Source organism: Somniosus microcephalus, chromosome 31 (assembly GCF_052327205.1).
Source record: "Somniosus microcephalus isolate GS21.2 chromosome 31, FLI_Smic_1.0, whole genome shotgun sequence".
Classification (NCBI taxonomy): Eukaryota; Metazoa; Chordata; class Chondrichthyes; order Squaliformes; family Somniosidae; genus Somniosus; species Somniosus microcephalus.
This window is the reverse complement of record NC_141017.1, coordinates 8,159,598-8,185,729: the sequence shown is the minus strand read 5'-3', so window position 1 is coordinate 8,185,729 and position 26,132 is coordinate 8,159,598. Positions and strand designations below refer to the sequence as shown.

General features: G+C 47.5%; 1 protein-coding gene across 21 annotated transcripts in view; it reads left to right on the top strand.

Moving 5' to 3' along the window:
- Positions 1-26,132, top strand: part of pnpla6 (patatin-like phospholipase domain containing 6) — a 194,259-nt gene that overhangs the window by 10,880 nt on the left and 157,247 nt on the right. For 3 of the 21 annotated variants that reach the window (XM_085971492.1, XM_085971490.1, XM_085971491.1), the window contains exons 2-5: positions 2,668-2,749; positions 13,996-14,061; positions 16,755-16,796; positions 21,005-21,092. In XM_085971492.1, coding sequence (XP_085827618.1) covers positions 2,711-2,749; positions 13,996-14,061; positions 16,755-16,796; positions 21,005-21,092 — 235 coding nt within the window. In that variant the 5' untranslated portion in view covers positions 2,668-2,710. Of the gene's footprint in view, positions 1-2,005; positions 2,750-10,648; positions 10,777-13,995; positions 14,062-16,754; positions 16,797-21,004; positions 21,093-26,132 lie in introns of those variants that run through there. The other 18 variants (XM_085971486.1, XM_085971494.1, XM_085971485.1 and 15 more) reach the window with 11 other exon arrangements.

Below are 26,132 nucleotides of genomic sequence, written 5' to 3'. Positions count from 1 at the left end.
AGGACACAAATAACCTCCCAGAGATGTCGGGGAACATAGGGTATGATGAAAGGGAGGAACTGAAAGAAATCAGTATTTGTAGGGAAATGGTGTTAGGGAAATTGACAGGATTGAAGGCTGATAAATCCCCAGGGCCTTATAATCTACATCCTAGGGTACTTAAGGAAGTGGCCCTAGAAATAGTAGATGCATTGCTGATCATTTTCCAACATTCGATGGAATCTGGAACAGTACCCATGGATTGGAGGGTAGCTAATGTTACCCCACTATTCAAAAAAGGTGGTAGAGAGAAAATGGGGAATTACAGACCGGTAAGCCTGACATCGGTAGTGGGGAAAATGCTAGAGTCCATTATAAAAGATGTAATAGCAGAGCACTTAGAAAACAGTGACCGGATTGGACAAAGTCAACATGGATTTACAAAAGGTAAATCGTGCTTGACTAATCTACTGGAATTTTTTGAGGCTGTAACTGGTAAAATAGATAAAGGAGAACCAGTGGATGTGGTGTATTTGGACTTTCAAAAGGCTTTCGATAAGGTCCCGCATAAGAGGTTAGCGTGTAAAGTTAAAGCACATGGGATTGGGGGCAAGGTATTGACTTGGATAGAGAACTGGTTGGCAGACAGGAAGCAAAGAGTTGGAATAAACGGGTCTTTTTCCGAGTGGCAGGCAGTGACTAGTGGGGTACCGCAAGGATCGGTCCTTGGACCCCAGCTATTTCACAATATATATTAATGATCTAGACAAGGGAACTAGATGTAATATCTCCAAGTTTGCAGACGACACAAAGCTGGGTGGGAATGTGTGCTGTGAGGAGGATGCCGAGAAACTCCAGGATAATTTGGACAGGTTGGGTGATTGGGCAGAAGCATGGCAGATGCAGTATAATGTGGATAAATGCGAGATTATCCACTTTGGTGTCAAAAACAGGAAGGCAGATTATTATCTGAATGGCAATAGATTGGGAGAAGGGGAAGTGCAATGAGACCTAGGTGTCCTTGTGCACCAGTCGCTGAAGGTAAGCATGCAGGTGCAGCAGGCGGTTAAGAAGGCAAATGGTATGTTGGCCTTCGTAGCGAGAGGGTTCGAGTACAAGAACAAGGATGTCTTGCTGCAGTTGTACAGGGCCTTGGTGAGACCACATCTTGAGTATTGTGTGCAGTTTTGGTCGCCTTATCTGAGGAAGGATGTTCTTGCCATGGAAGGAGTGCAGCGAAGATTCACCAGGCTGATACCTGGGATGGCAGGAATGACGTATGAGGAGAGATTGGGTCGATTGGGCTTATACTCGCTGGAGTTTAGAAGAATGAGAAGGGATCTCATTGAAACTTATAAAATTCTGTCAGGCCTGGACAGACTAGATGCAGGAAGGATGTTCCCGATGGCGGGGGAGTCCAGAACCAGGGGTCACAGTCTAAGGATAAGGGGTAAGCCATTTAGGACAGAAATGAGGAGGAATTTCTTCACCCAGAGAGTGGTGAACCTGTGGAATTCTCTACCACAGAAGGCAGTTGAGGCCAATTCATTAAATATATTCAAGAAGGAGTTGGATATATTTCTTAAGGCTAAAGGGATCAAGGGGTATGGGGAGAAAGCAGGGACAGGGTACTGAATTTGGATGATCAGCCATGATTGCACTGAATGGTGGAGCAGGCTCGAGGGGCCGAATGGCCTACTCCTGCTCCTATCTTCTGTGTTTCTATGAGAACCAGAGGACACAGATTGAAGGCAATTGGTACGATCCAAAGGCGACATGAGGAAGAACTTTTTTACGCAGTGACTGGGTATGATCGGGAATGCACGGCCTGAAAGGGTGGTGGAGGCCGATTCAATCGTGGCTTTCAAAAGGGAATTGGATAAGTACCTGAAGGAGAAAATTAGCAGGGCTACGGGGAAAGGGCGGGGAGTGGGACTAGCTGAAGTGCTCTCGCAGAGAGCTGGCACGGGCTCGACGGGCTGAATGGCCTCCTTCTGTGCTGTAACCATTCTATGATTCTATAGGCTTCCTAGGTCTGATTCAGCCTGAAACAGTGGCTAGGTAGGAGGTTGGACTCGATAGTGTGGGAACGGAGGTTATGGCAGGGACAGAGACATTAGGCTTGCCAATGTTTAATTAGAGGAAATTGAAGCAGGACTGGATATCGGACAAACAGGCGGCAAACCCTATGCAGATGTACTTCAAAGAACATATTGCTTTTATTTCTCTGTCATAAATATTGCTCAGTAACTCTAGGAAGGCAGAAATCACTGTTGTTTTATGCTGCATTCCTGCCCAACCCTGAGGCGACCTAACATTCCGAGTGAGCTAGAGAGAGCCCTGAGGTGTAAACTGTGCTCTTGTTGACAACCTATGGTTAAACAATGCGTCACTATCCTTATCTGTGTCCTTGTCATCTGCCAGATCAGCGGCTGGCTGGGGTAATTTCCTGAGAGCACAGCGCTGCAGATCGGAGCACAAGTACTTTGTGTGTGGAGTTGGAAACAATCCATACCTGCTGAGGTATTGAGAGGGAAAGCAATAGCGACTGGTTCAGCAGAGGAATGTACCTGGCACGTTTCCAAACTGCAGCGAGTCTGAAATTTAAGTTAACGAGTGAGAGGTTCAAATTATTTCTGGCTTTTGTTTCTTTTTCTTTTCGCTTTCTGCCCGTGTGTTCTGGACAAGCGCCCCGCCCTATGGGAGGACTTGACAGAGTGAACTGAAAAGAATGGGGCAGTATGAAGCTCGCCAGGCGGAGGATTTAGAGGTACATCATGGAAACCGGTGTTATTTTGAAGCTTGTGTTGGTCTCTTTGTGCTGAGTTCTGGCGGCGTTGATTGAGAATGAGCATGTATGTGGACCTGCGGGCTCTTCCTGGCTTTGTGTTTTTCAGGGGATGTGTAAGTCTCTGGGGAAAATGTACAAGTCTTCCCTCAGACCCCTTGTTTATGTGTACATCTTGGATTAGGTCGTGGCATGTGTGTTGCATGAATGGCTTTTGATCCATTGACATTTGACTCATTAAATCTCTAACTCTACATGTCCCTGTCATTCTTTGTGGATTTACTGCCGCTTAACCAAACGCCGTTGGCCAGGATCCAAGCACGCCGTATTGATTCTGCACCTCCCCTCCCTCTTGCAGTGTCCTTTTTAAGTGGCAGACGGTGCCCTCCTCACGCAGGCTTCGACGGTCCTCAAAGTACATGGCCAGCAGGGGAGAGCATGATAAGGGAAAATACGAAGAGATTAGGAAAGAAGTCAGGAAGGCAAGGAGGAACTGTGAAATTAAATTGTCAAGGAACATAAAACAAAATAGTAAAATATTTTACAGGCACATCAATAAAAAAAAGGAAGGTCAGGATGGGAATAGGGTCACTAAGGGATGGACAGGATAATACCACAGGCAGCGATAGCGAGATGGCAGAAATATTAAATAATTACTTTGCCTCCGTATTTACCAGGGAGATAGAACAGGTGGACATGACATTGGATCATGAGGTTAGTAATGAGATAAGCGCATTTAAAATAAAGAGGAGATATATTAAATAAACTAATCAAACTCAGAGGATAAAACCCCTGGTCCAGATGGATTGCATCCACGCATTTAAAAATAATCCAGGAAAGAGATAGCAGAGGCATTACTACACATATTTAATAATTCATTAGAAGGTACTCCCACAGTGCTGTTAAGGAGGGAGTTCCAGGATTTTGACCCAGTAATGATGAAGGATCGGCGATATATTTCCAAGTCAGGAGGGTGTGTGACTTAAAGGGGAACTTGGAGCTGATGGTGTTCTCGTGCGCCTGCTGCCCTTGTTCTTCTCGGTGGAAGAGGTTGCGGGTTTGGGAGGTGCTGCCGAAGAAGCCTTGGTGAGTTGCTGCAGTGCATCTTGTAGATGGTACACACTGCAGCTATGGTACGCCGGTGGTGGAGGGAGAGAATGTTTAAGGTGGTGGATGGGGTGCCAATCAAGCGGGCTGCTTTGTCCTGGATGGTGTCGAGCTTCTTGAGTGTGTTGGAGCTGCACTCATCCAGGCAAGTGCAGAACATTCCATCACACTCCTTACTTGTGCTTTGTAGGTGGTGGAAAGGCTTTGGGGAGTCAGGAGGTGAGACACTCGCCGCAGAATACCCAGCCTCTGACCTGCCCTTGTTGCCACAGTATTTATATGGCTGGTTCAGTTAAGTTTCTGGTCAATGGTGACCCCCAGGATGTTGATGGTGGGGGATTTGGCGATGGTAATGCCGTTGAATGTCATTGGGTGGTGGTTAGACTCTCGCTTGTTGGAGATAGTCATTGCCTGGCACTTGTGTGGCGCAAATGTTACCTGCCACTTAGCCCAAGCCTGAACGTCGTCCAGGTCTTGTTGCATGCGGGCATGGACTGCTTCATTATCTGGGGAGTTGTGAATGGTACTGAACACTATGCAGTCATCAGCGAACATCCCCATTTCTGACCTTATGTTGGAGGGAATTTCATTGAAGCAGCTGAAGATGGTTGGGCCGAGGACACTGCCCTGAGGAACTCCTGCAGCGATGTCCTGGGGCTGTGATGATTGACCTTCAACCACCACAATCATCTTCCTTTGTGCTAGGTATGACTCCAGCCAGTGGAGAGTTCCCCCTGATTCCCATTGACTACAGTTTTACTAGGGCTCCTTGATGTCACACCTGGTCAAATGCTGCCTTGATGTCAAGGGCAGTCACTCTTGCCTCACCTCTGGAATTCAGCTCCTTTGTCCATGTTTGGACCAAGGCTGTAATGAGGCCAGGAGCAGAGTGGTCTTGGCAGAACCCAAACTGGGCATCAGTGAACAGGTTATTAGTGAGGTGAGTAAGTGCTGCTTTATAGCACTGTTGATGACACCTTCCATCACTTTGCTGATGATTGAGAGTAGACTGATGGGGCGGTAATTGCCGGATTGTATTTGTCCTGCTTTTTGTGGACAGGATATACCTGGGCAGTTTTCCACATTGTCAGATAGATGCCAGTGTTGTAGCTGTACTGGAACAGCTTGGCTAGAGGCGTGGCTAGTTCTGGAGCACAAGTCTTCAGCGCGATAACCGGGATGTTGTCGGGGCCCATAGTCTTTGCTGTATCCAGTGCGCTCAGCCGTTTCTTGATATCACTTGGAGTGAATTGAATTGGCTGAAGACTGGCTTCTGTGATGGTGGGGATGTCAGGATTAGGCCGATATGGATCATCCACTCTGCACTTATGGCTGAAGATGGTTGCAAATGTTTGAGCCTTGTCTTTTGCACTCACGTGCTGGGCTCACCATCACTGAGGATGGGGATATTCATGGACCCTCCTCCTCCCGTTAGTTGTTCAATGGTCCACCACCATTCATGACTGGATGTGGCAGGACTGCAGAGCTTTGATCTGATCCGTTGATTGTGAGATCGCTTAGCCCTGTTTATAGCATGCTGCTTCTGCTTTTTAGCATGCATGTAGTCCTGTGTTGCAGCTTCCCCAGGTTGGCACCTCATTTTTAGGTACGCCTGGTGCTGCTCCCGGCATGCTCTGCTACACTCCTTATTGAACCAGAGTTGGTCCCCTGGCTTTATGGTAATGGTAGAGTGAGGGATATGCCGGGCCATGAGGTTACAGATTGTGGTGGAATACGATTCTGCTGCTGCTGATGGCCCACAGCGCCTCATGGATGCCCAGTTTTGAGCTGCTAGATCTGTTCTGAATCTATCCCATTTAGCACGGTGGTAGTGGCACACAACACTATGGAGGGTGTCATCAGTGTGAAGATGGGACTTCGTCTCCACAATGACTGTGCGGTGGTCACTGCTACCAATACTGTCATGGACAGATGCATCTGTGATAGGTAGATTGGTGAGGATGAGATTACTAGCCCAGTGACATTACCACTATGCTCCCATTCCCTGAAGAGGTAAGAGAGAGAATAAATAGACAAGGGTAATACAGTAGATGTAATTTATCTAGATTTTCAAAAGGCCTTCGATAAGGTACCACATAATTGACTAATGAATAAGCTCAGAGAATGTGCAGTCGGGACACATAGCAGAATGGATAGCGAGCTGGCTTCAGGACAGAAAGCAGAGAGTGGGAGTAAAGGGTAGCTACTCACAGTGGCAGAAGGTGGGTAGTGGTGTTCCACAAGGGTCAGTGCTGGGACCACTGCTGTTCACAATTTATATTAACGATTTAGACTTAGGAATCAAAAACACAATTTCTAAATTTGCGGATGACCCCAAATTGGGGGGGATAGTCAATACTGAGGAGGACTGCAACAAATTACAGGAGGACATTAATCAACTTGCAGAATGGGCATATAATTGGGAAATGAAATTCAACACAGATAAATGTGAGGTATTACATGTTGGTAGGAAAAATAGGGAGATCACTTGGAGGGTGCGAGTCTGGGTGGGGTTGAGGAACAAAGGGATCTCGGAGTACAAATACACAAATCACTAAAAGTAGCGACACAGGTTAACAAGGCCATAAAAAAAGCAAACCAGGCACTCGGGTTTATTTCTAGAGGGATAGAATTGAAAAGTAGTGAAGTTATGCTAAACCTGTATCGAACCTTGGTTAGACCACACTTGGAGTACTGTGTACAGTTCTGGTCGCCGTATTATAAAAAGGATATAGAGGCACTGGAGAGGGTGCAGAGAAGATTTACAGGGTTGATGCCAGAAATACGAGGGTATACCTATCAGGAAATGATAAACAGGCTGGATCTCTTTTTGCTTGTAAAACGAAGGCTGAGGGGTGACCTAATTGAGGTCTATAAAATTATGAAAGGTTTTGATAGAGTGGATAGAGAGAGAGTGTTTCCACTTGTGGGGAAGAGCAAAACCAGAGGCCATCAATAGAAGATGGTCACCAAGAAATCCAATAGGGAATTCAGGATAAACTTCTTTACCCAGAGAGTGGTGAGAATGTGGAACTCGCTCCCACAGGGAGTGGTTGAGGTGAATAGTATAGATGCAGGTAAGGGGAGGCTGGACAAGAATATGAAGGAGAAGGGAATAGAGGGTTACGCTGACACAATTAGATGAGGAAAGACGGGAGGAGGCTCGAGTGGAGCATAAACACTGGCCTGGACTGGTTGGGCCGAATGGCCTGTTTCTGTGCCGTATAGCCTATGTAATGCAAAGATCCCACTCGACATGCAGTCACAGAATCACAGAAACCCCACAGTACAGATAGAGGCCATTTCGGCCCATCGAGCCTGCACCGACACATATCCCACCCGATCCCCGTAACCCCTACACCAACACATATCCCACCCTAGCCCCGTAACCCCACGTATTTAATCCCCCTAACACTAAGGGTCAATTTATCATAGCCAATCAACCTAACCTGCACATCTTTGGACTGTGGGAGGAAACCGGAGCACCCGGAGGAAACCCACGCAAACACGGGGAGAATGTGCAAACTCCACACAGACAGTCGCCCGAGGCCGGATTCGAACCCGGGTCCCTGGCGCTGTGAGGCAACAGTGCTAACCACTATGCCAGCGTGCCAGCGATAAACAAGCAGTACAATTAAGTTTTGGATAGTTTTTTTTCTATTCGGGATGGGCACTGAGTCTACAAGCTCTTGTGGAGGACACTACAGTAGAAATGACGGGGCGCTTGTCTTCAGTTACCATCCTCTTCAGCCTTCGTTGGTCCTGGGCTGACACGTTGTGTTCCTGGAATGGAACGCCTTCACCGCTGAAGAGGTCATTCTTTAAATGTTCATTCACGGGATGTGGGCATCGTTGGCAAGGCCAGCATTTATTGCCCAAAACGAATTGCCCTTGTGGTGGTGGTGGTGAGCCACCTCCTTGAACCGCTGCAGTCCGTGTGGTGAAGGTACTCCCACAGTGCTGTTGGGGACAGAGGTCCAGGATTTTAACCCATCAACGATGAAGGAATGGCAGTATATTTCCAAGGTCAGGATAGTCTGTGACTTGGAGGTGGTGGTATTCCCATGCGCCTGCTGCCCTTGTCCTTCTAGGTGGTAGAGGTTGCAGGTTTGGGAGGTACTGTTGAAGTCTTGGTGAGTTGCTGCAGTACATTTTGTAGATGGTACACACTGCAGCCACGGTGCGCCGGGGGTAAAGGGAATGAATGTTTAAGGTAGTGGAGGATGGGGTGCCAATCAAGCGGGCTGCTTTGTCCTGGATGGTGACTAAGTGTTGTTGGAGCTGCACTCCTCCAGGCAAGTGGAGAGTATTCCATAAAAGTAGGGAAGTCTTGCTACAACTTTACAGGGCGCTGGTGAGACCACACCTGGAGTACTGCGTACAGTTTTGGTCTCCTTATTTAAGGAAGGATATACTTGCATTGGAGACAGTTGAGAGAAGGTTCACGAGGTTGATTCCTGGGATGAAGGGGTTGTCTTTTGAGGAAAGGTTGGGCCTATACTCATTGGAATTTAGAAGAATGAGAGATGATCTTATTGAAATGTATAAAATTCTGAGGGGACTTGACAGGGTAGATGATGAGAGGATGTTTCCCTTCGTGGGGGAATCAAGAACTAGGGGGCATAGTTTCAGAATAAGGAGTCGCCTATTTAAGACGGAGATGAGGAGGAATTTCTTCTCTGCAGGTCGTGAATCTCTGGAATTCTCTACCCCAGAGAGCTGTGGAGGCGGAGTCATTGAATATATTCAAGGTTGAGATGGACAGACATTTGAACTACAGGCGAGTCGAGGGTTATGGGGAACAGGCAGAAAAGTGGAGTTCAGGCTAAGACCAGATCAGTCATGATCTTACTGAATGGCGGAGCAGGTTCGAGGGGCCGAAAGGCCTACTCCTCCTGTTTCTTATGTAAAGAAGTCTTACTGCAATTATATAGGGCCTTGGTGAGACCACACCTGGAGTACTGTGTACAATTTTGGTCTCCTTACCTAAGGAAGGATATACTTGCAATAGAGGGAGTGCGACAAAGGTTCACCAGATTGATTCCTGGGATGGCGGGACTGTCGTATGAGAAGAGATTGAGTAAACTAGGCCTGTATTCTCTTGAATTCAGAAGAATGAGAGAGTATCTCTTTGAAGCATACAAAATTATTACAGGGCTTGATAGGGTGGATGTTTCCCTTGGCTGGGGAGTCTCGAACCAGGGGCCACAGCCTCAGAATAAGGGGTCGGCCGTTCAGGACTGAGATGAGAAGAAATTTCTTCACTCAGAGGGCGGTGAATCTTTGGAATTCTCTACCCCAGAGGGCTGTGGAGGCTCAGTCCTTGGGTATATTCAAAACCGAAGTCGATAGATTTCTGACTAGTAAGGGCATCAAGGGATATGGCGATAAGGCTGGTGAATGGAGTTGAGGCAGAAGATCAGCCATGATCTCATTGAATGGCGGAGCAGTCTCGAAGGGCCGAATGGCCTACTCCTGCTCCTAATTCTTATGTTCTTATCACGCTCCTAACTTGTGCCTTGTAGATGGTGGAAAGGCTTTGTGGAGTCCACCGACTCCATTCCTCTCCCTAGCATCTGTCTGAGGCTGAACCACACTGTTCGCAACCTTGGTGTCATATTTGACCCTGAAATGAGCTTCCGCCCACATATCCGCAGCATAACTAAGACCGCCTATTTCCACCTCCGTAACATCGCCCGTCTCCGCCCCTGCCTCGGCTCATCTGCTGCTGAAACCCTCATCCATGCCTTTGTTACCTCTAGACTCGACTATTCCAACTATTCCTGGCTGGCCTCCCACATTCAACCCTACGTAAACTTGGTCATCCAAAACTCGGCTGTCCGTGTCCTAACTCGCACCAAGCCCCGTTCGCCCATCACCCCCTGTGCTCGCTGACCTACATTGGCTCCCGGTTAAGCAACGCCCTGATTTCAAAATTCTCATCCTTGTTTCCAAATCCCTCCATGGTCTCGCCCCTCCCTATCTCTGTAATCTCCTCCAGCCCCACAACCCCCCGAGATATCTGCGCTCCTCTAATTCTGCCCTCTTGAGCATCCCTGATTATAATCGCTCCACCATGGGTGGCCGTCCCTTCAGCTGTCTGGGCCCTAAGCTCTGGAACTCACTCCCTAAACCCGTCAGCCTCGCTACCCCTCTCTCTCCTCCTTTAAGATGCTCCTTGACCAAGTTTTTGGTCATCTGCCCTAATTTCTTATGTGGCTCGGTGTCAATTTTTCTGTCTTGACGCTCTTGTGAAACGCCTTGGGACGTTTTACTATGTTAACATAGAAACATAGAGATAGGAACAGGAGTAGGCCATTCGGCCCTTCGAGCCTGCTCCGCCATTCAATGAGATCATGGCTGATCTTCGTCTGAGATCATAGCTGATCTTACCAGTTCAGTACCCCGTCCCCGCCTTTTCTCCGTAACCCTTAATCCCCTTAGCCTTCAGAAATATATCCAATTCTCTCTTGAAAATATTTATTGAATTAGCCTTCACAGCCCTCTGTGGCAGGGAATTCCACAGGCTCACCACTCTTTGAGTGAAGAAATTCTTCCTCATCTCTGTTTTAAATGATTTGCCCGCTATTTTTAGACTGTGGCCCCTGGTTCTGTGCTCCCCGGCCATTGGAAACATTCTCTCTGAATTCAGCCTGTCCAGGCCTGCCATAATTTTATATGTTTCGATGAGATCCCCTCTCAATCTTCTAAACTCCAGTGAGTACAAGCCCAAACTATTTAATCTCTCTTCGTAGGTCATTCCCGCCATTCCAGGTATCAGCCTGGTGAATCGCCGCTGCACTCTTTCCATGGCAAGAACATCCTTCCGCAGATGGGGCGACCAAAACTGTACACAATACTCCAGATGCGGTCTCACCAGCACCTTGTACAGCTGTAGTAAGGTATCCCTATTCCTATACTCGAACCCCCTTGATATGAAGGCCAACATACCATTTGCCTTCTTAATCGCCTGTTGCACCTGCATGCTCTCCTTCAGTGACTGGTGCACAAGAACACCCAGGTCCCTCTGCACTTCCCCATCTCCCAATCTATTGCCATTTAGATAATAATCTACCCTCCTGTTTTTACCCCCAAAGTGGATAACCTCGCATTTATCCACATTATAGTGCATCTGCCACGTATCCGCCCATTCCCCCAACCTGTCCAAATCGCACTGTAGCCTCCTGACATCCTCATCAGAGCCCACCCCTCCTCCTAGTTTAGTGTCGTCAGCGAATTTGGAAATATTGCATCCAATTCCCTGATCCAGATCATTTATATATATTGTGAACAGCTGGGGTCCCAGGACAGATCCTTGCGTCACCCCGCTGGTCACTGCCTGCCACTCCGAAAACGAGCCGTTTATTCCAACTCTCTGTTTTCTATCCGCCAGCCAGTTCTCTATCCACGTTAATACTTTGCCCCCAATCCCATGAGCCTTAATTTTGCATGATAATCTTTTGTGTGGAACCTTATCGAAGGCTTTCTGGAAGTCAAGGTACACCACATCCACTGGCTCTCCCCCATCTATTTTACCAGTTACTTCCTCAAAAAATTCCAGCAGATTAGTCAAACACGATTTACCCTTTGTAAATCCATGTTGACTCTGTCCGATCCTTTCCCCATTTGTCAAGTGCTCCGCTATTTTATCCTTAATAATGGACTCTAGCATTTTGCCCACAACCGATGTAAGGCTTACTGGTCTATAATTCCCTGCTTTCTCTCTACCCCCCTTTTTAAATATTGGGGTAACATTAGCTACCCTCCAATCCACGGGTACTGTTCCCGAGTCAATGGAGTTCCGGAAGATGCTATATAAATACAAGTTGTTGTTGTTGAGTCAGCAGGTGAGTCACTCGCCGCAGAATACCCAGCCTCTGACTACCTTGTAGCCACAGTATTTATGTGGCTGGTCCAGTTAAGTTTCTGGTCAGAGGTGACCCCAAGATGTCGATGGTGAGGGATTCGACAATGGTAATACCATTGAATGTCAAGGGGAGGTGGTTAGACTCTCTCTCTTGTTGGAGATGGCCATTGCTTCTGTGATTGGGGGGACCTCTTGCTCTCACTCTGCACTTCTGGCTGAAGGTGGTGGCAAACGCTTCAGCCTTGTCTTTTGCACCCACGTGCTGGGCTCTGCCTTCATTGAGGCTGGGGATGTTCATGGAGCCTCCTCCTCCCGTTAGTTGTTTAATGGTCCACCACCATTCACGACTGGATGTAGCAGGACTGCAGAGCTTTGATCTGATCCGTTGGTTGTGCGATCACTTAGCCCTGTCTACAGCATGCTGATTCTGCTTTTTAGCATACATGTAGTCCTGTGTCGTAGCTTCACCAGGTTGGCACCTCATTTTTAGGTATGCCTGGTGCTGCTCTTCTGCACTCTTCATTGAATCAGGGTTGGTCCCCTGGCTTGATTGTAATGGTAAAGTGCTGGGCCAGGAGGTTACAGATTGTGGTGGAGTACAGTTCTGCTGCAGCTGATGGCCCACAGCACCTCATGGATGCCCTGTTTTGAACTGCTAGATCTGTTGTGAATCTATCCCATTTAGCACAGTGATAGTGCCACACACCATGATGGCGGGTGTCTTCAGTGTGAAAACAGGACTTCGTCTGCACATGGATTGTGCGGTGGTCACTGCTACCAATACTGTCACAGACAGATGCATCTGTGACAGGTAGCTTGGTGAGGATGAGGTCAAGTAGGTTTTTCCCCTCGTGTTGGTTCTCTCCCCACCTGTTGAAAGCCCAGTGTGGCAGCTGTGTCCTTCAAGGCTCGGTCAGCTAGCGAGCCACTCTTGGTGATGGACATTGCAGTCCCCCACCCAGAGTGCATTCTGTGCCCTTGCTACCCTCAGTGCTTCTTCCAAGTGGTGTTCAACATGGCGGAGTACTGATTCATCAGCTGAGGGAGGGCGGTAGGTAGTAATCAGCAGGAGGTTTCCTTGTCCATGCTTGACCTGATGCCATGAGACTTCATGGGGTCCGGAGTCAATGTTGAGGACTCCCAGGGCCACTCCTTCCTGACTGTATACCACTGGTGGGATTGGGACTGTCCTGCTGGTAGGACAGGACATACCCAGGGATGGTGATGGAGTAGTCTGGGACATTGGCTGAAAGGTAGGATTCTGGGAGTATGACTATATCAAGCTTGACTAGTTTGTGGGGCAGCTCTCCCAATTTTGGCACAAGTCATCAGATGCTAGTGAGGAGGCCTTTGCAGGGGCGACTGGGCTGGGTGTGCCTAGGTCGATGCCGGGTGGTCTGTCTGGTTTTATTCTTTATCGTAGTGCTTTGGTACAACTGAATGGCTTGCTAGGCCATTTCAGAGGGTCACCCACATTGCTGTCACATATAGGCCAGACCAGGTAAGGACAGCAGATTTCCTTCACTAAAGGACACTACTGAACCAGATGGGTTCAGACAATCCTGTAGTTACAAGGTCACCATTACTGCTGCTAGCTTTTTTTTTTTTATTCCTGACTTATTTAATTAACTGCATTTAAATTCCCCTGCCGTGAGGGCGGGATTTGAACTCTCATCTCTGGATTACTAGTCCAGTAACATAACCACTATGCTACCGTTCCCAGTTGTCACTCCAGCTGTGATTCCTGGACCCAGTTTGTGCCACTGTTGTAAATGAGCAGTGTGGCTGTAGGCTGTGGCCAGCTCCCCACACTATAAGGGGCATGGTGAATTAATAAAAAACGATAGTTTCCCTCATTCCAACTCTCCGGTTTCATGTGCTGAAAATGAGACGACTCTTTGTTTGCTGTGTCTCTGTCGGGTTCCTCCTCGGTGTGTACCCGTTAACCAGTGCATGACAGTGTCCTCGGGTGGCTTGCCGTTTGTTTATGCTCCCTGTCTCTGCCCCTCTTTTTGGTAATGCACCTAGCCTCTGCTTGGGATCTCTCGGACAGCATGGTGGAGATCAAACAACTCGGCATTTTGATAGGAGATACGATCTTAATCCCACCATTTTGTAGCATAGTTCATTGGTAACCAGTGTGCTGGGCCACAATGACTCACTGCAATTAGATCATTCTGTCAGTGAAATATTTTGAAAGTGCCTCTTACTCGTAAATTTGGTGCAATAATATTTCTTTCCGATTTTTTTATAGAATGAATTTGATGCCGATTTATTAGATCTCAAGACTCTGGTTGAAAACCAGCTACAAGCCATCATGGTGAGTGATGATTATTTCTCCTTTGGGCGGCCTGATATGCGACATGTGGAACCCCATCGCCATGATTAAAGTCTCCGAACCAAACTGAGAAGCCCACCTAAACTTGGGTTTCTGTTTACCTGCTGTAGACTGCGCACCCCACTGACCTCAGCCCTGAGAACTTGGGCGTAGGTTAGCAGGAACTTGGGCTTAGAGACCCCAAGTGTACATAGTGGGTTACTGATGGATTTTACCCAGCTTAAACTGATGTTGTGAGCAAGGTTGAAGGGTCTGCCGCAGTTATTCTACCTCCTTGAGTCGGCTCCATTTACCACACAAGCGATGATCAATACTCAGCGAGGCTGGCTGAAGCCACAATTACCAGGGTTACCTGGTTACAACACATGTTTACTCTTACCAAAGCATGAGTGAAGAGATCCCTGTAGAACCCTAACCAAATTCTGTTCCGAGCAGGACACCGAGTAATCTCTTGCTCTGTTTTTCCTGCTAGCCTTCAAACTGGACCGTCAACAATTTGACTGCAAACACTACAACAATGCCCTGCTTGTGGTGGGACTTGGGTGGTTTGAGTTGGCTCCAAGGTGACATGCCTGGTGGTGGCTGATTGGAGCTGCATTGATCTCAGCCAGACAGCTCCACGCTACGCTATGGCACTGTTGATGATTGATCATCCAGCCTGGCATGTAGATGGGATGTGGAGGGGTAGACCCTGTCTCTTGTGGGGGGGAGGGGGGTCCCAGATTCTTCCCAGTTGGCTCCAGTTAACACTGCAAGGCAATCGTGCAATGCCTGGAGTGGTCCTAACTGGACAAACAACAGGAATCTTGCCAGAGCTCCATGCTGTAACACTGATCCCATGAGATGGATAAAGGCTCTGCCACTGGTAGATTCTCTCCGAGGTTAGATGTTCTGCCCCCGAGTCTGCTCCACCTCCTGCAGAAGTGGCCATAAAATCTCTGCGCCCTTTAACCTCCTCGCTATAGTGGAATAAAAGCCATAACTTCTCAAGTCTCTGTCATAACTGTAAGCTCTCATCCCTGGTAATGTTTTAGTGAGTCTACACTGCACCTTTTCCATTGATTTTTTAACTTTGTATGTATTTTAGGATACCGCGTTATAGCAATGCTCTACCTGCAGCCTAACTAAGGTCTTGAACAAGTTCAACATTCTGTCTGTTTTTGTGTTCTATGCCTCTAGATACACAAAACTAAGGCAGAACCAAAATACTGCAGATGCTGGAAATCTGAAATAAAAACACAAAATGCTGGAAATACGCAGCAGGTCAGGCAGCATCTGTGGAGAGAGAAACAGAGTTAACGCTTCAGTTGAAGATGTAACAGTTTTTAAGCAAATACAGAGGCAGGGAAAGAAATGGGAGGGAAGAGGGGAGGGAATGTCTGTGATAGGGTGGAAGGCAGGAGAGATTAAATGACCAAAGGGATGATGGGGCAAGGCAAAAGGAGATGGTAATGGGACAAGTTAAAGAAACAAAAGATGAGCTGAGAGGAAGTGTAAATGGCAACAGCAGAACCATTACCAGCACCTTCTGTCCGGAAAAATAGGGAGCAGTGGTTATGATCTGAAGTGATTGAAATCAGTGTAGAGTCTGGAAGGATTCTGTTTGCCTTTTTATGGCCTCATTTTCTTATGCTGCCACCTTTTTAATGACCTGTGTATCTACTCACCAAGAGCCCTCTGCTTCACTACTCCATTTAAAATGGAACTTATTCTTGCTTCCAATGTAGGAACATAGGTACTGCTTGACGAAAATAGAGCCCAAGGTCCATCTCGTTCTCGATCTGCCATCCTGGTAGTTGCATGACACAATGATAATGGAGAGGAGTTGTTGACTAATCATAGCTATCAATGAGTCTACAACAGACCCAGACCTGAAGCGAGGGAAGCCCCAGTGGTAGAGCTTTGGGAACCAGAGGTCCAAAGTCACTTGTTCCTCCCAAGCCCACTACACTCACCACATGTCATGACTTAAATTACTAGTTACATCCAAAATGTACGAATTCACTTTTTCTGCACGGAACTGTATCTGCCACCTGTCTGCCCATGCTGCTAACCTATCACTGCCCAGCAGTCTTTCACCGTCTTGCCCCAATTGCCAGCCTCTCCAATTTAGTGCAGCAGTGAATTTTAATATTGTCTCAATTTGAAAATCCAGATCCGTTATGTGTGTACTCATGGCCCTATTCTCTGGAGCTTCAGAGTCAGGGGTGTGTAAAGGGTTTGATTTTTTTGTGGGAGTTCACTGCTAAATTTTAGACAAATCTTGCCTTTGCTGTTAAATTTAAATTTCTGCACCAAGTAGTTGCCGGATTAGTGAAGGTAAACTAGTTAAGGTGCTAATTGGAAATGGGCTGAGAACACTAGCTTGGAAGAGAGGCGAGTTAAAACAAACAATTTCTAACTTAGTTAGAAAGACTATTTAAAGTTAACTGGTTTCCAGTGACAGAGAGTAAGGCAGCTCTGGACTGAGTAAAGAGTTAATTCTCTCCAGAGTTTAGGCTAACATTAGGGAGCTCAGGTCAGAAATAGTTTGGACAAAAAGAAGTGCGTTGACATTTACTTCCTTAGCTATTACACAGAATATTATCGAAAGGCAGTCAGACCGTTTGGACACTTCAGTAGAGAGGGTCCCGGCTAGATTGGAGAAGTAAATAATCTTGTATTAATTTACCTAGCCAGAGTTTGGAATGCTTCAGAGTTCGGCTACGAGGACAGTGGTGAGTAAACATTCTCTTTTTTTAGTTGAGTTTGAAACATTACAAGTTGAAGGAGACAGGCCCCTCAGGACGTGTGGGCCATCCTGGATTCGGGGGCCCCGTGTCTCCAACTGGAGGGTGGACTCTCTCGAGAAAGACTGTTCAGCTCGGCCAACATCTCTGGGGAGTTCTCCCCGGTGTCCTGGCCGATATTTACCCCTCAAGTACCATCACTGAAACAGATGATCTGGTCATTATCTCATTTCTGTTTGTGGGAAATTGCTGTGCGCAAATTGGCTGCTGCGTTTCCCTATATTAGAGCATTGTCTACACTTCAAAAGTACCTCATTGACTGAAGTACTTTGGGATGTCCTGAGGTCATGAAAGGTGCTATATTAATGAAAGTCCTTTCCTTTTACCTGTCTGATACCTGGCATCAGACACCTGAGATACATGTAGAGACTACAAGAGCCAAGTATTTCTACACTCTGAGAAGGGATCTTGTTGAGGTATCAGGATCCTTAACTGTGTCAACAAGTTGAACCCCAAGAAACTGTTGAACATGGCTAAAGATCAACAACGAGGGGGCATGGGCTGCAGCTGAGGAGGGAAGTTGATTGGAGGGACCAGAATGTTTAGAAAGGACTGTCCAATGAGGCGATCGAGGCTGAACGCATCAGTAATTGAGAGACTGGACAGCCATTTGGCGAGAAAACCCATTGAAGGAGAGCGGTCGTGAATTGTGTGTTCTGTTTGTGAACTCTGGGGTGGCCAGATGGTCCAAAGGGTATTTTCTGGTCCTGTATTTCTTCTGTTCCCTGACCCCTCTTGCTTGCTACCTCTCCACCTTCGCAAGCCTCTTCAACACTAGGCCTTCAGTCACCTCCCCATTTTTTCTAGGCATTCATTACCTCTAGGAAGCATCTTGGGACATTTGTCACGTTGGAGGTGCTTTATAAATACTCGTTGTTGAAAGATGCCCCATTAGGCAGGTGCTTCTGTCAGATACAAGATGGGTTAGAACTTATGGCTACAGATAAATCCGGCTAAAAATATTGCCCTTTTCATAATTTCTCTGCATTACAGGGACAATGACCGCAGCATCATCAGTCTCTGCAGTTCTTTGTAAAGGAATTTTGGTTCGGAAACCTCCAATATTTATTCATTAGCCTAAATTCTGTGGAACGTCTCTTGGGATGGCCTCACAGTTCTGTAACAAGACAGCGTACTTCAATATTGTTCCCACAGTGGTGAAAAAGGCTTCACTAGCTGAAGATTTCCACAATATATGAACGTGTTGTTCGAGAACATTTGGCAGAAGAACCTTTTTATAATGAGTAAACGATGGAAATAGAAACTTGTTAAAGAGTAATGATGCTTCTCTTTAAAGTTTTTCTTTGGGATTGAAACTTTTAAGAACTCTTTCTGAAACCCAACTGCTGCAGCTGCTGGCTCATCCTAGCTGGCCCTTGTAAACACCCTGGGGGGGGAAATTAGGCAAAGCAACTAGCGCCCGGGCGCGGCACAGCCCACGCCTCCCGTGAAATTCAGCGGGAGGTTAGCAGTGGTGCTAACCGGTAGCGCCCCACGGTGCATCGCCGTGCGCATCACCCCGGCCACGATGTTCGGGTGCGCCCCCTGACTTACCGCCGGACGCTATGTCCAATGGGATCAAGAGGGGCCTACCTGCGGCCAGGGTGGCGCTATTTAAAGGCGAGGTGCCGGGCGGCCATTTTTGTTGCTGGCCGCCTGCCAGCACCTGCCTGTGCTCCTGTCCCCGGCCTCCTGAACGGCACTTCTCGAGTGAAATGGGGCGCCACTCAATTTTTAGCCCCCTCCTACTCGCTCCTAAAGTTGCTGACTCCTGCTGGGTTCTGGTTCCTTGAATGTGGGCAGAGCTGTGGCCCCTTGCCCAAGTGGTCATTCTTCAGCTATGAGACCTGACGACGATTGTTGGCGGGCTGTTGGACTGGACGGACATCACCGCTCAGTCTAGACCTGTCCCCATACAGATAGGCAGGCAGACGCGCTCTCTGTTTCTCTTCCTCTTTCCCCCCGCCCCCCCTTTGTGTCCTCTCTCGTGTGGTGTGGAGAGAGGAAGGTGCAGGGAGAGGCACACGTCACTGAGAGCAGTTCAGGTACCTAGAACTGTGTTTGTCACCTCCTCGCCCGAGGTGCATTGAGGCCAGTTCTGACACCACTGCTGAGATCAGCTCACTCCAAGCGCAAACCGCAGATCGAAGCTGGGCCTTCCTGATCTACATTGCTCGGCAACGTACCAGGCAACACATTTACCTGACCAGCCGTTGGAAGAACTGGGCCTTTTAGTTTGTAAACACGGTCAGTTGTGTTTGGTGTTGGGTCCAGTTGTGTTTGGTGTTGGGGTCCAGTTGTGTTTGGTGTTGGGGTCCAGTTGTGTTTGGTGTTGGGGTCCAGTTGTGTTTGGTGTTGGGGTCCAGTTGTGTTTGGTGTTGGGGTCCAGTTGTGTTTGGTGTTGGGGTCCAGTTGTGTTTGGTGTTGGGGTCCAGTTGTGTTTGGTGTTGGGGTCCAGTTGTGTTTGGTGTTGGGGTCCAGTTGTGTTTGGTGTTGGGGTCCAGTTGTGTTTGGTGTTGGGGTCCAGTTGTGTTTGGTGTTGGGGTCCAGTTGTGTTTGGTGTTGGGGTCCAGTTGTGTTTGGTGTTGGGGTCCAGTTGTGTTTGGTGTTGGGGTCCAGTTGTGTTTGGTGTTGGGGTCCAGTTGTGTTTGGTGTTGGGGTCCAGTTGTGTTTGGTGTTGGGGTCCAGTTGTGTTTGGTGTTGGGGTCCAGTTGTGTTTGGTGTTGGGGTCCAGTTGTGTTTGGTGTTGGGGTCCAGTTGTGTTTGGTGTTGGGGTCCAGTTGTGTTTGGTGTTGGGGTCCAGTTGTGTTTGGTGTTGGGGTCCAGTTGTGTTTGGTGTTGGGGTCCAGCCATGGATCTCTGCCATCGGTTCAACAACCCGTTCTCTTCCCCCCCCCCCCCCCCCCCCCACCCCAGGCTGTCTGCATTCATTTGCCAGACATGGCAGGCTCCCTTTAGTGCTGGAAAATGAGCAAGCCCTCTGGTGACCTTCATATGCGTTGCAATAGGTGGGATAGAGGGGTGACTGAAGTATTTTGTTGCATGCTTGACTTTCTAAACATACAAAAGGAGAATCCTTTTGTCTGAATTTGCAATGGAATCCCGTTTAACACATTGTCGGGGTCATGAGTGGAGTTAAAGAATGCGGGTGGGATTATCTGACTTGATGCCACTTGCATCAGAAACATGCACCCAAGTGCTAGCTCAGATTGTCTGATACACCCAACTGTTCCCCAGAAATGAGAGAGCCACTGCTATTGCTGTGTGATTAAATGGCTAAATATTTGTTTCAGACTTGAATCGAATTAATTCTCCTAATTAACCGGACTCGTGTGGGCTGCGAGTCCACATGTCCAGCTATCCTCCGCTACCTCACCCAAGTGACCGTGCTGTATAAATGGGGCTAAGCAATGAGAGACTGTAAACCGTAGGGCGGCACGGCAGCCGAATCTGCTCCTGTCTTTCTCTCTCTCTCCGCATGTTCTACCGGATAGCGATCAGGAGCGGGAACCCAGCCTTTCAATAATACCATCCCCAGCCTGAGGAGAGACTGAGGCCAGTGCTAACACCCCTTCAGCTGGCTTAACTCCGCACAGGCAAGCGATCAGACCAGGAGCTGTCGCATTTTGTTTTTACAAACCGTGCACAAGCAGGAGGTGACGACCTCCTTTCTGCACCTCCTGAACGTCTCCAGTGCACTGATGAGCCAAGCGGTAGGAGACCCTCCCTCGCCCCGCTGGCCCCAGCAATGCAGTGAGTCCGCACCAGCATGAAGTTCAGTGTGCAATGCGAAACCCTGATCATCCTACTTCAAAACTGCCTGCAAGTGTGATTCCCCCCTGCCCTGTGAGCCAGCTTACGGGGTGGTCACTCGTAAAACACACACGCCATTGGAGTCGACCCTGAAGCAAATGGGATTGTATTCCTCCGAGCAGCTTCAGTTAATGCTCGGGAAACACTGCCATGGTAATACCTTTGTGTCAGTGATGTCCTAAATATTGTGACGTTTTGTTGCATTAAGTTAGGAACGCCGCTTCGGATTGGAGTTTGCGAAAGAGCTGACGGTTACACTTTTAATTTTCAATTTTTTTTATTAAAAGACTTAATTCTCCTGTTTTACGCAACCTGTTTTTCAGATGATGGGAGTAATAATGGGGGCCGGCGTGGCGGTGGTGCTGATTGCCACCACCATTTTCATTGTACACAGACGCTTGCAAGCGCGAAGTAAGTAAAACCGCGCTGATAAATTGCTGCAGTTCACGGGTGTCCCACAGCTGTTGGCCAATGCGTTCAGTCCTGTGCGCCCTACTTCACATCCTGACTGAATATTTCTGTGTCATTTTGTAGCGGCCCACCTCCCTGCTCTGTACTATTGCTGAATTTAAACCCCCCCCCAATCTCCCAAAGCCAGTAACCAGCGTGAGTTTGGTGGCCAAAGCCTCAGTTTATGTGCAGCGTGTCCAAGGGGCATTCCACTCGGGGAGTCATCCTTGGGCCAGTATCGTGTCCCTTGTTAGCAGCTCCGAGGGGAGTTAAAATCCCCGGTAGCAGATTTTGTGCGCATTCTCGGGCATTGTGCATCCAAAGAGGTTGGGAGGGAAAGGGATTTGTATTCCTGTGAAGGAAAAAAAAAAAATCTCTTGTGTATAATATCTCTGTCAGCCTTGGCTCAGTGGGTAGCGCACTCTTCCCCTGAGTCAGCAGGCTGTGGATTCAAGCTCCACTCCAGAGACTTGAGCACGTAAGCTAGGCTTGAACCCATAACCTTCTGACTCAGGCGAGAGAGCTACCAATGAGCTTGAGCCATGGCGGACCACAGAAACTGGAAAGGGTTTAAGGAAGCTGGGGAGGATGTGGACTGGAAGAACGCAAAATTAAAATAAAATATATTTTAAAAACTGTTGTAGATAAGTTAACCAAAATTACGAGTGATGAGGAGGAAATCTCTTTTTTTTTGATATGTCTGTGCTCGTGTTGATAAAGTTGAGCCTTAAAAGTGAAAGTTGGGGTTGCAATAGAGAGGAAAACAAGGCCGAAACTGAGTGTGTTAGAGGGCCATTTAATTCATAGTCATAGAGTTATACAGCACAGAAAGAGGCCCTTCGGCCCATCGTGTCTGCGCCGTCCATCAAGCCCTGTCCAATCTAATCCCATTTTCCAGCATTTGGTCCATAGCCTTGTATGCAATGGCATTTCAAGTGCTCATCCAAATGCTTCTTGAATGTTGTGAGGGTTCCTGCCTCTACCACCCTTTCAGGCAGTGAGTTCCAGACTCCAACCACCCTCTGGGTGAAAAAGTTCCTCCTCAAATCCCCTCTAAACCTCCTGCCCCTTACCTTGAATCTATGCCCCCTTGTTATTGACCCCCCTACTAAGGGGAAAAGTTCCTCTTTATCTACCCTATCTATGCCCCTCATCATTTTGTACACCTCAATCAGATCCCCCCTCAGCCTTCTTTGCTCCAAGGAAAACAACCCCAGCCTGTTTAGTCTTCATAGCTGAGGCGCTCCATCCCAGGTAACATCCTGGTGAATCTTCTCTGCACCCTCTCCAAAGCAATCACATCCTTCCTATAGTGAGGCGACCAGAACTGCACACAGTACTCCAGCTGTGGCCTCACCAGCGTTTTGTACAGCTCCATCATAACCTCCCTGCTCTTATATTCTATGCCTCTGCTAATGAAGGCAAGTATCCCATAAGCCTTTTTAACCACCTTATCTACCTGTTCCGCTGCCTTCAGGGATCTATGTACATGTACACCAAGGTCCCTCTGTACTTCCTAGGGTCCTACCACTCATTGTGTATTCCCTTGCCTTATTTGTCTGTCCAAAATGCATCACCTCGCACTTTTCAGGGTTAAATTCCATTTGCCACTTTTCCGCCCATCTGACCAACCCGTTTATATCGTCCTGTAGCCTGAGGCTTTCCTCCTCGCAATTTACCACCCCACCAATTTTCGTGTCGTCTGCGAGCTTACTGATCATACCTTTTACATTCTCATCCAAATCATTTATGTAGATCACAAACAGCAAGGGACCCAGCACCGATCCCTGAGGTACCCCACTGGACACAGGCTTCCAGTCACAAAAGCAACCTTCGACCATCACCCTCTGCCTCCTGCCACTCAGCCAGTTTAGGATCCAACGTGCCAAGGCACCCTGGATCCCATGGGCTCTTACCTTCTTGACCAGTCTCCTATGCGGGACTTTGTCAAAAGCCTTACTGAAGTCCATGTATACCACATTCACAGCATTTCCCTCATCCACACACCTAGTCACCCCCTCGAAAAATTCAATCAGATTGGTCAGACATGATTTACCCTTGACAAAGCCATGCTGACTATCCCTGATTAATCCTTGCCTCTCCAAGTGGAGACTAATTTTGTCCCTCAGAATTTTTTCCAATAATTTCCCTACCACAGATGTTAGGCTCACTGGCCTGTAATTCCCTGGTTTATCCCTGCTACCCTTCTTGAATAATGGTACTACGTTAGCTGTTCTCCAGTCCTCTGGTACATCCCCTGTGGCCAGAGAGGTTCTGAAAATTTGTGTCAGAGACCCTGCAATCTCCTCCTTTGCCTCACACAGCAGCCTGGGATACATCTCGTCCGGGCCTGGGGATTTATCCACTTTTTGGCCTGCTAAAACCGCTAGTACCTCCTCCCTCTCGATGCTAATATGTTCAAGTATATCACAGTCCCCTTGCCCGATTTCTATGTCTACATCGTCTTTCTCCATAGTGAACACAGATGCAAAAAATTCATTAAAAACCCCGCCTACATCATCTGGCTCTACACACAGATTGCCACTTTGGTCCCTAATGGGCCCTACCCTTTCCCTGGTTATCCTCTTGCCCTTAATATACTTATAAAACATCTTAGGATTTTCCTTTATTTTGCTCGCCAGTGTTATTTCATGGCCCCTCCTCGCTCTCCTAATTTCTTTTTTAAGTATGCCCCTGCACTTTTTATACTCCTCTAGGGCTTCCTCCGTCTTTAGTCTTTTGTAACTGCCAAAAGCCCCCCTTTTTTTCCTAATACATTTTTGTATATCCCTTGTCATCCAAGGTTCCCTTTGCTTGTTGGTCCCACTCTTGACCTTTACGGGAACATGTTGGCGTTGTACTCTCTCTATTTCCCTTCTGAAAGTCTCCCACTGCTTTGATGTGGATTTTCCTATAAGTAGCTGCTCCCAGTCCACTTTGGCCAGATCCTGCCTTATCATATTAAAATCGGCCTTCCCCCAATTTAGAACCCTTATTTCCGGGCCGTCTTTGTCTTTTTCCATGACCACCTTAAATCTCACCGAATTATGGCCACTGTCGCCAAAATGCTCTCCTACTGACACTTCCACCACTTGCCCGGCTACATTCCCTAGAATTAGGTCCAGTACCGCCCCCTCTCTTGTAGGACTTTCTACATGTTGGCTCAAAAAGCTCTCCTGGATGCACTTTAAGAATTCTGCACCCTCTAAGCCTTTCACACTCTGACTATCCCAATTAATATTGGGGAAGTTGAAATCCCCCACTATTATTACCCTATTATTTTCGCACTTCTCTGAGATTTGCCTACATATCTGTTCCTCTATCTCCCCCTGACTGTTTGGGGGCCTATAGTACACTCCCAGCAAAGTGCTTGCCCCCTTTTTGTTTTTAAGTTCTACCCATATGGCCTCATTAGAGGAGCCCGCTAATATATCATCCCTCCTTACAGCAGTAATTGACTCCTTAATTAATATTGCAACACCCCCTCCCCTTTTACACCCCCCTCTGTCTCGCCTGAAGATTCTATACCCCGGAATATTGAGCTGCCAGTCCTGACCCTCCCTCAACCATGTCTCCGTGATAACAATATCGTACTCCCATGTGTTCAACAACAACTTCAGTTCATCCACCTTATTTGCAAGACTCCTTGCATTAAAATAAATGCCTTCCAGCCTTGCCATATTCCCTTTTGCCTTCACATATTTGCTCTGCCTTCCCAGCTGACTTGTTTTTTCCTCTGTATTTGGCTGTAAATCACCCCCTAATTGCACAGAAATTCTCAGCATTGTTTGTTGACCTTAGCTTACAAATTCCAAATGATGAAAACATGAGTTACATTACAACCAAAAAGCATTATACAGGAAACTTCTTTTTTTTATCCGGGACCGACGTGGTGCCGGTTCATCAAAAATTCCGGATCACCGAGCACTATACAGTAGTAAAAGATACGAGAGCTGAGAGCTCCGTATAAAGCAACAAACCCTGTTGCTTAGCAACAGGTTCAGAACAATGGCCAGAAGTTACAAGCGTCTCTGTAGCTTCGCAACAGCTGCAGCCACACCCTTGCACAGCAACAGATGGAGGAAGGCAAGTAATATGAAGTATGAACCTACTCCTGAATTTTGCCGGTTAACCGAGATTTCCGGTTATTTAGGTGCTGGTAAATCGAAAGTTTCCTGTATTACGCACCAGCCTTGGGACTGCAGTAGTTACAAGCCACTGCCCGATTCAATACAGTTGTGTGACTCATTTTTCAACCCCCCACTTTCATTTAATTTTTAGTGCTTTAATTCAGTTAGAATCTACTTCTACCACACTTGCCCCCAACACTTTACCTCTCCCTTTCAATCGCCCCATGTGTCTCTTATTTGTCTTGAAAGCAGATTTACTAGTTAATGGACAATATTAATGAGAGGCGAGAGGACCTGGAACATTATCTCAAGGCCATGCTCGTTAGGATGAGAGGATGTCACTTTAAAACAGATCTTCAGTTATTCCAAGTGTTTATTACTCTTTGAATAAAGATTTTGTTTCTACCAAGTAGGTCGCAGAGACGAACACCTTGGGGAAGTCCAAAATGGAGGCTGGGTTGGTTGAGTTGGAAAACTATTGGGATGAGCTTCGAGGGGCTGCCTGGCCCTTTCTCCTGCTCTGATTTTTCTTTACTTGTGACCTTTTTTGCCGTGGGGGCTGATTCTGATCATTTTTATGCTGTTTTTATTACACTTTCCATCCTTTGGACGAGACGTTGAATTGACGTCCCTGTCCGGCTCTTCAGATGGATGATAAAGGTCCCATGGCAACGTTTGAAAATGGCTGCCATGCTCGCCTCCATAGCAACAGTAACTGAACTTCAAAGTAATTCCTTGCAGGTGAAATGCTTTGGGACATTTCAGAGGTGCAATACGCTGCTACATAACTCCCTGCTTGTTCTGACGAGCTCATATTGCTACTTTGTTGGGAGTCTGCCAGACACACTGCAAACTCTGGATGTGCCAAGCC